The following is a 13,358-nucleotide window of genomic DNA, read 5'->3' as shown; positions in this document are numbered from 1 at the left end:
AAATACTGGAAAGGTGTTGAAGCTGGAGTTTCAAGCTAGTAACAGGAGCAACCGTGGGCTTTGGTTGCTCCTGGCACGAGGGTATTTCTAACCTTGCTTAGGGGTAAGGACTTCTTGCCCTCCCTCCTCATCTTGCTAAGGCTGTATCTTTCACTTAGGGATCAAATCTCACGAGACGTAAACCTTCCTGACATTCCATGCTTTCTTGGTGCTGTGGGTGATCATAGAATCATTAAGGTTGGAAAAGACCTCTAAGATCATCAAGCCCAACTGTCAACCCAACACCACCATGACTGCTAAACCATGTCCTGAAAAGCCACATCTACACATTTTTTTTTTAAACACCTCCAGGGCTGGGGACTCCACCACCTCCCTGGGCAGCCTGTTCCAGTGTCTGGCCACTCTCTCAGTAAAGAAATTTTTCCTAATATCCAATTTAAACCTCCCCTGATGCAACTTGAGGCCATTGCCTCTCGTCCTATCACTAGTTACCTGGGAGAAGAGGCCAACACCCGCCTCACTACAACCTCCTTTCAGGTAGTTGTAGAGAGCAATAAGGTCCCCCCTCAGCCTCCTCTTCTCCAGACTAAACAGCCCCAGCTCCCTCAGATGATCCTCATAAGACTTGTTCTCCAGACCCCTCACCAGCCTCACTGCCCTTCTCTGGACATGCTCCAGCAACTCGATGTCCTTCCTGTAGTGAGGGGCCCAAAACTGAACACAGTACTCGAGGTGCGGCCTCACCAGTGCCAAGTACAGGGGCATGATCACCTCCCTGTTCCTGCTGGCCACACTGTTCCTGATACCAGCCAGGAAGCCGTTGGCCTTCTTGGCCACCTGGGCACACTGCTGGCTCATGTTCAGCCGGCTGTCGACCAACACCCCAAGGTCCTTTTCTGCTGGGCAGCTTTCCAGCTACAGTTCCCCAAGCCTGTAGCGTTGTGTGGGGTTGTTGTGACCCAAGTGCAGGACCCGGCATTTGGCCTTGTTGAACCTCATACAGTTGGCCTTGGCCCATCAATCCAGCCTGTCCAGATCCCTCTGCAGAGCCTTCTTACCCTCAAGCAGATCGACACTCCCACCCAGCTTGGTGTCATAAGCTCGCTGTAGAGCACCAGAAGAAAGTTACTCCCACGTAAACTGAATCCTAGATAACTACGGAGCTGTATCGGTAGAAACCAGCAGCCTGCCGAGGAGCGGGGCTCTTGTGTGCTCATTTACAAACAGTTCTAGCACGCAGAGCGCTATGACGAACTGGGCATGACAGCTGTTCGCTTCCGGCCGCCTTCCCAAAGCCTCGGTGTAAGACCCAGGGAAGTTTGCCAAGGCTTCCACGAACCTCGCGGTGAGTGAGACAACCAATGGGCTGCAGCCGCCTAGTGAAAGCTGATAGGAAAACCTTCCGGGCTTTTCTGCTGTTCTCCCATTTCTAGGGCTAGAAGAGGAGATTTGGGCTACCTAATCTGACTTTCATTATATACAAGCTATTTGATTGTACCATGTTTAACCCTAAGGCCTAATGTTTCCATGAACTCCAACTTAAGGCTTGAAGATGACAAGAGACAGCAAGGGCACTAACTGCACCTGCTTTACGGACTAAACATATTGAGCTTGGGTATAAGAAAAGGCTTTAATCTGGCTGGGTTTTTTACAAATTCTATGTGGCCCTCTTTGGTAAGCCTACATGCTAAAATATGCTTGACTTTTGCAAAACAATACCACACACAAAAAAACAAGGACTGCATACATTCCACTGATTAGAGTTTCAGTTTGACCAGGAAGCTGGCTCTGTTCTCTCCCGGCGGCGGCAGAACTGAGCCGTGCTCTGTTCCAGCACTCCCCTCGCCTCCGGGCTGTTCACGCACTCGGCATGGAGCCGTCTCTTCTCCCCACACAGGTACAGGTGCTTTTCTCTGCTGTTTTTCAATGCCCAAGGTACTTGTTCGTAGTAAGAGTTCCAACCTGCACCGCGTTTTCTAACACAGGGGCTGCTCTACCAGCACTGCACTTCCCTAAATTACAAAGGCTGATTTGCTTTCGTGGCTACTCAGATTAGCTGGAACAGGAAAGGCCAAAACCACGCGCCTCCCCCAGCCCCGCACAAGCAGCCCTCGGCTCGGAGCTGGAGCTGTAACTGGGCGAGTGCCAGTGGCTGGCGAAGCCGTAACTGGGCGAGTGCTGGAGGCCAGGCAGGCTGATGCCCAGCGCTCGGCACTGTCGCGGGGCAGAGCCAGTTGGAGCAATCGGTGGGTACGCGCCACGCGGGCTTTAACCTCTGTTTAGACAAATATAAGCTTACAAAAACCGTCCCCTCTTCCTGTGCCTCACCTTCCCCCAAAGCCGTATTCCTGTGCTTTGCTTGACTGGTAGCTATAGTCAGAAATTAGGCAAACACCAAAATACTCCTTTTTTAATGATGTGGGAGTTTGCACCCTCCCTCCCTATCAGCCAGCCAACCACAATTTTTTTTTTTGCTAGAAAACAGAGCAAAAAGTCCCTCCCGACTTTCACAAACTCCTGAGCAGCTCTGACTGACATTCCTTAACATCACGGATACTCCACATCTCAGCACTAAAACACGTAACAGGAAAACCCACCCCACCACCCCACCCCACCCCACCCAAAACATTTTGTGCGCGCAGCTTTAAGTGAATTGGGTTCACGATTGAAGCAGCAGGGCTCTGACTCAAAACGAGCGCGCCTGGCCAAGCACCACGTGAAATACAGCCACAGGGAGATGGGGGAATGAAACTTCTGGAGACAGGACAGATTTCCAGCCAAACCACCGTTGAGTTTTCCTCTAACAAATGTCTTTGTGACAAATGGAAACCTCTGGGCAAAAATGAGTATCGCAGGGGCAAGGAAATAAATCCGGCCGCTGCAAGTTGGGGCACTGTCCTCCCCCTCTACCTTTGCTCCTGGGGAAGCTGAACAAAAGGAAGCCTTCGCTCCCCCGGGGGCACCGTGAGACGGCCCTGGGGGCGAGCTGGACCAAGCACGGGCAGTGTCGGCAGCAGCGATTTTCCTCCTCTGGCCAAAGGAGCTGCGGTCCAGCGCTGCGGCAGGTGATGCACCAACACGTCGAGTTATCTGTGCTCCCTGGCCAGGAAACAAGAGTGAGGGACAGAGAAATGTCATCAGGTATTATTTAATGGAATTTCCATCGTTAGCGCTGCACCTTTGCTCTGCTACCGCCCTTCCAGCGCGCGCCAGGACAACACAGCCATACGCGATTTGATTCACTTTCCTGCTTCCGTCACACGCAGACGGAACCGGCATGATCTTCAGAAGTCTGCTGAAGGGAACCGCTGACGTCCACAGCTGTGGAGGCAGAAAGTCTTTAAGAACTGAAATACAGCAGTTTTCCAGCAGTTCTTTATTTATAATGTAGGCTTAAGCAATCATTACAATGTAGAAGGGAGACACACTTACAGCAATTATTTATACCAGTTTAGAACAAAAAACTGCACAGGGAGAGGTCAACTCTCAGTACAAACTAGCAACTAAACCACAATAATTTACCATTAGAAACATTTTATTTTTTAGCTGTGACACTGCTTTTACAATATGCAAAAACACAAACAATAGAACTATCCAAAGTGTTTTGTCACATTCTTTCTACATTGAATTTGGCAACATTTTATATTAAATTTTACTGATTATACTAACGTTTAAGAACTAAACAAGTGAAAAGCTGTACTCGGGTACAGTTACATCCATTTATTTCAAAGGTTTAAATAACACTTTCAGCTACTGAGATTATCTCCTAGCAGTTTTTGTTTATGCAAAAACCATCTCAAAGCCTCATTTGCACAATGCATCAGCTACTGTATCAAGATTGGTGGGCTACACCACAGGCACTACTGTTCATTATATTCTGTAATAAGGAGCTTGTTTTTCAAAGAAAGGAAGGTTTAATATTTTCTAAGAATCATGCCTTTTTTTTTTTCTTTTTGCTTTTAAGCCATAACAAAAAAAAAACAAAGGTTAGCAACCACAGCAGTGTAAAATGTTATACAGAACACAGCGACTACACAGCTACTAGAAGTTTCACATCCAATGCAGGTCTGTATTAAAGCATAAGAGGTTATGGAGGCAAGCCCAGAGCCAACAGAAATCTGCAGAGCGCGTGGTGGCGACCAGCCCCTTCGGGGGATGGTTTGGCGCGTTTTTGAACAACCCGGGACGCGCGAGCCTGGTGCCCGTCCACGCGTGGGTGGCGGTGGGTGGGCAGGTGGCATCCCTCTGGACCGTCCGGTCGGAACACGCGTCATGCCCTGGGGTCTGCATATTTCTATCAGCTTTAGGAGACGGGTATTGCAGCAATAACTTACTTTAAGGAAAAAATCCAACTCTTAATAATTCTATCAATAGCGTTCCAAAAAACATGACTTAAAGTACAAAAAAAGAGAATATAGTGGTCGGACTCCCAGTATTATCAAAAAAACCAGTATCGCTCCCCACCCCCCACCCTTCACCCCTTTCTTTTCGGTATTTAAGAAAAGCCAATCAACTGCCATTTAAAAGAAGTTAAGAAAAACAAGCCCCTGTATTGGAAAGAAATATTCGCAGTTTATTAGATCACAAGCTGGTTACACCTGTCAGATCGTTTGTTCAGTGTTTTCTCAAAATATTTGGGCTTTCCAAGGTGCCCAGCCTGCTGGGCACAGTCAGAAAAAGGCATTTTGATAATATCTAAGAACTCCCTGCTTGCATTTTAAAAATGTTTTCACATTTGTAACTGCCCTAGGCCTGTCGTCCTTGTTTGTATTCAGTGAAAGGATGAGTGGAACAAAAAGCGGAGGTGGAAGAACCAAGCCCACACAGTTCAGGCTGCATGCATGTGACTGAGAGTTGGTGCTGTGCAGTCAAAAAAGAAATGTGGAAAAAACCCCAGTCTTTAGAACACCCTACAGAAACAAAACACTGCAATCCAGTATGGCTTATTCTGATGCATTTACCATGAAGCTACTAGTAATTAATCCTACTAGGCTACTTTTGTGCAACAGCATCTGCTATTTTGATGGCACCTCCCTCCCCCCACTACCCCCCAAATACTCTACCAACTGCAGGTTTCTTTCTTGCATTATATATTGCTTTTATTGTCAATTTTTATTCCTGTTTTCAAACGTGTTTTTTTTAATACTTAAATGAGGATCTGTTCCTTACAGCTTGACTTAAACTTTAAAGTAAGTCCCATTGTTTTATTTTTCAACCTCACTATCACAAGGCGCTCTACAAAAGCTTGCAAAAAAGCCAAATTTTCATTAAATCCTTTTGCTGAAGTTAACTACTTGACATTTTTTTTCTCCTATGATTTAAAACTTTACAAAGAGAGTTATAAAAAAGGTAAATGGGATTTGGCACCTTCAGAAAAAATTAAAAGTGTAACTTAGATCAAAAAAAAAATGCAGAAACAAAATCATTGATATTTACAAATTAAAACACCAGTGAAGATTATGTCTTACTACGCTCTTTCACCTTGTTTTCTCTTTTAGAGTACTTTCAGACGGTCTGTTACCGAGTATCTTAAAAAACTGATTGATTACAGATTGGAATGGATAGAGACAACCTAGTTTCCTCACAGTTCCTTCTCGGCGGCTAGTACTCTGGCAGCTTTCCCACTCCTAGGAAATACGAGGTGCTGAGCGATCGTTCGTGGTCGTCTTCTTCAGTTTGACCCCACGCCGAATGGCGTTCAGCATATCTTCACCTTGCGGGACATCCCCGGGACTCAGCTCTCCGGGATCGAGCTCCGGCTGGCCCGCGGGCGCGAGGGTGCCGACGCCATCCCGGTCGCTTTCTTCCCCCTCGCTCTCGGGAACCGCTTGCCTCTGCTCGTCGGCAGCGCTCAGTTTCTGGCTTGACGGCGGAGGGTTGACAGACGCTTGTCCGCTCCACGAGGATGAGGGCATGCTGGCGACACCCTGCCCACCATCTCCTGCTGCCGGCGACTCGGGACTTTGCTCGGGACATTCTTCTGTCCCAGCGAGGGCGCCGGGCAGCCCCCCTGGGATATCGGGGACAGTCGGTGTTTTGACAGGAATCACTGGCGTCTTGATCGGAATCGGACCTCCCCCGATGGTGCCGCGTCTGACTGAAGGCTTGGTGGAAGGGGTCCGTCGGATGGTGGCGACGCCGGGGGTGACTATGACCGGTCCAAGGGTGGTTGGCAGACCTGCGGTGGAAGCAGGACGCTTGGTTTGAAACATTCTGCGATAGGACTGGCTAATGTCGCTGTTTCTCGGGATGGTGGAGGATTTGTCAAACTCTTGTTGTTCTGCCTCCTGGTCACCACTCACAGAGAAATAATCATAATCTGAAACTGATGCCGAAAGACAGAGTTAGGAACAAGCTGGAGAAGACAACTGAGTCATGTCAGTAAGTCTAAAGTATATCTAACCAAAAAAGCCTGGAGGTCAATAGCAATTAAGAGAGGTTTCACCTCCAGGAGGAAGGAAGCCTCAGATACTGTGAGCAAGATTCTCACACTGCGGGGCTGAAGGCGGGCACTACAGCAGACTGACCCTAAAGCTGCAGGGTGCCCACGTCTCTAGCAAAAGAGAACTGTACACACTCAGTATCTTCTCTGAAAAGAACTAATTAAGTAACAAAGACTCAATGCTTGCTGCCAACATTAAGATACCAAAATCAGCATCGGACAAGCCGTATGCTACCACTTGTAGATACAAATACTTCAACTGACTTTAGTCAGTGACTAAAAAGTGTACTTTAGACTAGGCCATGTGGCGCTCAGGGGACTATGTACCAGTGATTCAAGCAGCAAATTTGCTTATTTTTGGAAAGAAAGTAAATCCCAGCTCCAAAACTGTCAGCTCCAAAAACTCAGTCTCAGCTTTAATAATCGGGTTCCTTCCCTTCCACGTAACTGCTGAGCCAAGCTAGGCCCTCCGCAAGCCCTGGTGCCTCCTGTGCTTGCACAGCATGACCGACCTCAGCTGAGCAAACAAGGCGGTTGCTGAACTGCAAACACCAAACTCAGTCCCTCTCAGCTCGCTGCTGGTTCTGAAACAGGGCACAAAACCCAACACCTTATTGCAGCTTCCCAGGTATGCCCAGGTTAAGGTCTCCGATGGATTCTTTTTCCAATTATGACAGTTTCTGCTGAGGTAGGAAATAAAAGGTCACAAAGGGAAACCAAGAGCAGACTCAGCGTACTGACAGAACAAGGAAGTAAAGCTCTTACACGTATTTGGTAAGACAATAGCTCAAAAGGATGCCACCAGCACTACAAGTGTACGAAGCAATAGCAGTGTCATTCCACTTAACCCATGAAATGTAATTCCAGCATCATCTTTAAAACGACAGCATCCTTAAGCTAAAACCCACGCTAGTAATGCACAAGAAAATAAGATCATTCAGTACACTATGCAGCAATCCAGGTTTCTTATTTAGTTAATAAATCCAGGCTGCATTCCAAGCTGGAAAAAAACTTCACAGCAGCAACATTCGCCCCTTTCTCCCCAGCTGACTACAAAGCCAGTGACCGACAGTTCACAGAATTACAGAATTGTTTGGGTTGGAAGGGACCTTTAGAGGCCATCTAGCCCAACCCCCCTGCTCTGGGCAGGGACATCTTCAACTGGACCAGGTTGCTCAGAGCCCCGTCCAACCTGGCCTTGGATGTTCCTAGGGATGGTGCATTTACCCACCTCTCTGGGCAGCCCGTTCCAGTGTTTCACCACCCTCATCGTAAAAAATTTGTTCCTTATATCCAGTCTAAATCTGCCCTATTTTCGTTTAAAACCATTACCCCTTATCCTGTAACAACAGGCCCTGCTAAAAAGTCTGTACCATCTTTCTTATAAGCCTCCCTTAAGTACTGGAAGGCTGGTCCTCGGTCTCTCCACAGCCTTCTCTTCTCCAGGCTGAACAGCCCCAACTCTCTCAGCCTTTCCTCACAAGTGAACAGTTGCTGGAGTACAGCTTTTTGGGGTGAGTGGGTGGTGGTCAGGCTGGGAACGCTCTGAAAAAGAACATCTCCTGGATGGTACCTTGAGATGGGATTGTGTCCTCTGAACAGCACGGCGTTGTTGTCTGGGTGCTGTAGCCGCTGGAGCACTGCAGCGAATCCCGGCTGCTCCTCTGGGTGTCCAGCTGCAGCCCTCTCGTCAGAGCGAGCGCCAGCTCCTCGCAGGCCTCCATCTCCTCACCCTGCTAGTTACACACAGAAAGGAGACTCATTACGTCTGGAAGGGTTAATCAACCTCCACCAACTTTTGGCTGTCTCTCCTCCCAAGCAGAGCTTGTCACCATCGCAACCCAGCAGGATTGTGTTCAACCATTTATTAGGGCTTCAAAGAAACAGGTGCTTCTTTGGATGCCACTGCTCTACAAATGCCGACACCCAGCAGCATGCTCTCTCATGCTCATGCCACTTCCACTGACCACCCCAACACCACACGAGTCCTGCTTGTTGGATAAATACGTGCCAACATGGAGCACGTCAAAAAAGTACTGGCAGGAAGTAGTGCATCCACTTCCTTTGCACCAAATGGCGTCTTCGAAATTCGAGCCTCACCCGTGTGGCAGCCGACACCGTCATGCTCCGAGGTCTCTGGGCCTCCTCTGGGGGCACAGGTGGTCCGCTCTGAGCTCCTCCGTTGAGATCTGGTTCGCGTTTTTCTTTGCGACGTTGCAATGTGTTCACCATTGGTTGATCGTAGGGACCTGGTTTGGCCCAGTCCTAGGGAAACGTGCTTGTTAGTGACAGCTTTTATCAGTAATTGTGCTTCAATTACAAGTAAAACTATGCAAAAGGGCAATTTTAATGAAACAGATTATGTACCAAACTGGATATGCCTTTCTGAGTAAGGCCAGAAATAAATTAATTTTGAGGATATTAAAAATCTTCACTTATAAAACCTGTCTCCTTTATTAAAGGGAATCTATATTTTCTATTCTACCTAAGTGCTCTTATATGAAGATATTTAACATTTTAATACTGTAGTTTTCTCTAAATAAAATTCAGTTGTGTTAAAGCCTCTATTTTCAGAAATTCAAATGCAAAAATCACTGGCACACAGCAGAAAATTCACATAAATGTCCAATCAGTGATGTAACTTCTAGACGAACACAAGTTCTAGTATTATGTGCTGTTACAAGTCTTCAGTTCTGAAAAACTAGGCTTGAACAGATTTTTGATACACATCAGAGGAGCAAGTCACTCCGAGTGATCTCTCAGTTTACTTACTAGCTGAAATCTAGTTGATAATAATGATCTGTACTGAAGAAAGACTAACTTCACTCTGAATGACTGGTGCCAAATTTGAACCAGAAATTCCTCAGGCCACAAGGGCTATATTCACTCAGGGCTCTATTAAGCAAAATCCTGAGTGTGTCCAGAAACCACACGCTGCGCACAAAGAGCAGGATTGATCAGCGACCTGTGCTGGGACGCGATGCAGGGGCAAGCCCAATCCTGAAGAGAGTTTTCCCTCACCAAGACAAGGGGTGCTTCAAAAATAAAATCAGAAGAAACAACTTGTACGTGAGAACGGGCCACGCACCCCACCACCGGCAGTAGCTGGCTGCTGGGCAGCCTCCACACAGCCTTCCGAGAAGTAATTAATGGCGGGCTAAGACCACACTATAGATTTTTACTGACGTGTCTCAGCCCGAGGTGTGAGAAGCGCAAGGCAGCTGCACTGACAGAAGCCCCTCGTACAGAGAGGTGTTTTGGTTTTATTAAGACATACGAAACTCCGCTTTGCCTGAACAGCTGTGTCTTTGCTGTAAGTATTTTGCTGGAAAATACATTGGCAAAGTGCTTCTAGCATGGACACAGCTAATGATGCTGAAGCCCCAAGACCACTGTGGCCACCCTATGCACATGTCTCAACAGTCTCCGGCTACTGGAGAGAGATTAGGGTAACGAGGTCTCTCAGTTTACATGTATAAGAAGGCTCCATGCATATGCAGTATCATATAACCATCCACAGGCATCTAAGACCTGTGCAGCTACTCTCAACTGCACATCAAGCTTGTGAAGATTAAAGGCAACAGACAAGAGATCTTCTCCCCCTGGTCTGCGGCAGATTCGCCCAGGGCAATCGCCTGGCCGGGACGAGAGTCAAGTCTCTGGCAGAGCAGGGACGTTTCGATGCCAAGGAAGATCCTGCAGATCCAGCTGGAGCAACTGAAAGAATTTCCTGCATTCAGACTTATCCGGTGGTCTCATGCAAGAGAGCAAAACAAGCTGGGTGAGCACTTTCAGTCTGTGGCAGTCAAGCTAGGATAGCTTCTGTCACCACTTAGGTTCACCTGGTGACAGGCGCTGCCTTAAACCACTCCAGCTAGGTCTACAAGAGCTTACCTGCCCCTGGCCAAGGTGGGGGCTGAGCACAGCCACTGCAGTGAGGACATCATGTTGGTCAATGGATGGTTTCACTGAGCCAACTGGATGCCAAGCTTGCACTTCCCTGCTCAAGTGAGCGCTTTGACGGTGCTAAACAAGCTCTCCTCTCGCTGAATAGAGCCCAGAGTGCTTTCACCAATGTTCCAGAGTTAAACTATTCCTTCCTACCTAGGTGCTGTCAGCTTTAATACGTTTTAGGCAGTGCCAGAATAGACAAGGTCATTTAGAAATACCCACTACCAGATTTTAGCTCTCTGATTATCACCATGCAGTGCCCATTCAGAGTGATATTAAACAAGAGCAAATCAATGAGTAATTACATGAATCAAAAGGCAGCAACAACTGCCGCGTGCACGCTGTTGGTATGAGGAGGTGAGGACTGCCACAACAAAAGGAACACAAACCTTCCAGCTAGGGATCTTAGATGATGGTAACATGCCTGGCCCAATGGTGTAATAATGAACGTAGTCTGGAAGGAGGGCTGAGGGAGCCCGAGTCCACGCGCGGGAGACAGGCGGGAAATGAGGGAAAGGACCTGCACCAACTGAAGCTACGGATGGGTCACTTGATAAACTACAGTGATAAAACCCATTAGACAACTGGAAACGAAACAAATAAACAAACAAAAACAGAGAAATTAATATAAACAGAATGAATATGAAAATATACTGCGACTCTGATGTCCTAGGGAGAAAACTTCTGTATCTTAAAACAAAAGAAAGAAAAGTCTTAGCTTTGCTGCAAATAAACAACAGAAAATTGACACAATGCTTAGTTCAGAAATGAGATTGCTTGAAAATTGTTATCTGGTATAACAAATTTCAGACATCAATCTAGCAGTCATTGTCTCCAGGCTGAGCAGCTTTGCCTTCTGTCCACGAAAGCAGCACACTGTGAAAAAGCCTTTGCAATTTAGGCACCCTGCAGACTGCGGACACAGAAACAAAACATTTCCAATACTGGAGGCATTTGCATTGGTGGCGTTTACTCTACATAGCTGGACAGAGAGGAAAAGCCTACAGCCTTCGAACATGACGTGCTCTGGCTGTGTGATGATATGGAAGAAAAAAAAGAAAAAACCAACAGCAAGGATTTACCAGATGAGAATGGAGACCGCTATCACCTCCTCCCCCGATTCAGAATGTATCCCCCGTAGTTTATTCCAACCATCTGTGTTTCGTTTTCCATTTTGTTTTGGTCAAAAGCAAACCCCAATTGCTCAGTGTAATGCTGCCTCATGGGGGAGCGCGGAGAAGCCGCAAACAGTACAGCCTGGGCAAGCTGCTCTCTGTTAGGCAACCAGCTGGGTTTGGGCAGCGTTCCACAATCTCTTTGAGCAGAAAAGGTGGACAATGAGCTTTTCTTAGTAAATGACCTCTGTAAAATGCCCAGTTTGTAGCTTCTCCCTAAAAGCTAGTTTAAAGGTAAGTGGTGCTGTGGTTTATTCAGACAGATTCATTTCTAAGGGAGCGTGCAGCAGTTCCTATTCTCATCTTCACAGAGCGGAATCCTGGCTGCGCCCCGTGCACGTTTTGTTTTTTTTGTTTTGTCCAAATGTTGCTAGGTTTGGATAACGAGCTAGTAGGTTTGTATGTCTTTGAGATGAAGTTTTTCACCTTATCTGTGGAGGCCCAAGCCCCCATGGTGGAGCCTGAGCTGACTGAGGTGGGGGAACTGCACTCGCTCACTGACTGGCAGGTTTCAGAGGCTTCTGAAGAGGCAGAGCTGGACGAATTCTGCAGCGTAAAACAGCACCGCAACGCAGGGAAAGGATACACAAGCCATCAAAAAAAGAAAAAACCAAACACAAACAAACAAACAAAAAAAGACAAAAAGCACATACACAGACACACACACACAGGAGAGAGGGAAGGATGAGAGAAGCAAAGGGTTAGGGTTTTAAAAATCAATTAGAAACTGCTCAAAACCATTGCTAATGTTCAGGAAATCTATGAGAAACAAAACAAGCCGTTTGCTTAATGCGAGAACTTGCCACGCTGCTTAAGAATGAGGGAATCGAGGCAGCGACCTCAACTCCTCATTGCAGTTTCAGCGTCTCAATTCTGTTAACTGTCTCAGAGCAAGTAGCTGAGGAAGCTGAGGGCACCTACGGTCCAAACATGCAATATACTGAGACAACTGATTTATACAGAACAGCAGATCATCAGTACTTGAAAGACAGAAAGTTTAGGTTTCAAACATGGAGCAGCAAACGTCACTTACATTCACAAGTTCTCGGATATTCTGATCTGCAAAAGTGCTTGTGAAAAGCTCACCTGAGTTCAAATATTTTGGAACAGAGAAAGAAGTGATACTTACCAAAACTGGAGGCTTCCAAAGCGCATTATCTGTATGCATGTGCCTCTGCGGGTAGTATGCATACACCAAGAGCACTCTGACTCAAACTTTTCTGCCCAGCAGCCACTATGAAGGTACACGTACTCTGCTGAGTGCATAGGTGGTGGCATGTGCTTGCCACCCGCCTCTCTTAACAGCAGAGAGAGAAAATATCAGGGGCTTGGATGGAGAGCGAAAGAAAATGCAGGATACAGAGCATCCATCAAACACCTCAAACATTTTGCTCCTAGCTAGGAACTTCTCTTCCAATTTTCAGTGCATGCCCTTACGTACATTTGCTGCTGTACGACCTCTACAACAGCATCTCATTCACCTACAGGCAGGCCAGGGTGCATAACCATGTGGACCATTTTACCAACTCCCAATGCTCTTGTACATCTCCCCCTTAAAAGCATCATCCCCCTCAGCGGGGAGGGGGGTGCATGCAGGTCCAGCGAGTGCTTGGAAATGTCAAGAATACTGGCAAAGCCCTCAGGGCAGTACTGAGATCTATTCACTGTCAGGACATTCAATACTACAAGATTAACTCATCCTTTGGTAGTTTAAGACCCGTGAAGCATGTCTATCCAAGGATATCCCCAGCATTTTATTTTATGACAGCAAAAAGAATGCGCTCTTGTAT

General features: G+C 47.1%; 1 protein-coding gene across 11 annotated transcripts in view; it reads right to left on the bottom strand.

Annotated features, from left to right (window-relative positions):
- Positions 1-3,361: 3,361 nt before the first annotated feature.
- MTSS1 (MTSS I-BAR domain containing 1) overlaps positions 3,362-13,358 on the bottom strand; it is a 132,930-nt gene continuing 122,933 nt past the window's right edge. For 3 of the 11 annotated variants that reach the window (XM_075415574.1, XM_075415578.1, XM_075415576.1), the window contains 4 exons: positions 10,783-10,977; positions 8,543-8,707; positions 8,016-8,178; positions 3,362-6,325 (listed from right to left, as the gene is read on the bottom strand). In XM_075415574.1, coding sequence (XP_075271689.1) covers positions 5,628-6,325; positions 8,016-8,178; positions 8,543-8,707; positions 10,783-10,977 — 1,221 coding nt within the window. In that variant the 3' untranslated portion in view covers positions 3,362-5,627. Of the gene's footprint in view, positions 6,326-8,015; positions 8,179-8,542; positions 8,708-10,782; positions 10,978-11,994; positions 12,115-13,358 lie in introns of all 11 variants that reach the window. The other 8 variants (XM_075415577.1, XM_075415579.1, XM_075415583.1 and 5 more) reach the window with 6 other exon arrangements.

Source organism: Opisthocomus hoazin, chromosome 3 (genome assembly GCF_030867145.1).
Source record: "Opisthocomus hoazin isolate bOpiHoa1 chromosome 3, bOpiHoa1.hap1, whole genome shotgun sequence".
Lineage (NCBI taxonomy): Eukaryota > Metazoa > Chordata > Aves > Opisthocomiformes > Opisthocomidae > Opisthocomus > Opisthocomus hoazin.
Note: the sequence above shows the minus strand (reverse complement) of the source record. Positions and strands in the feature narration are given on the sequence as shown.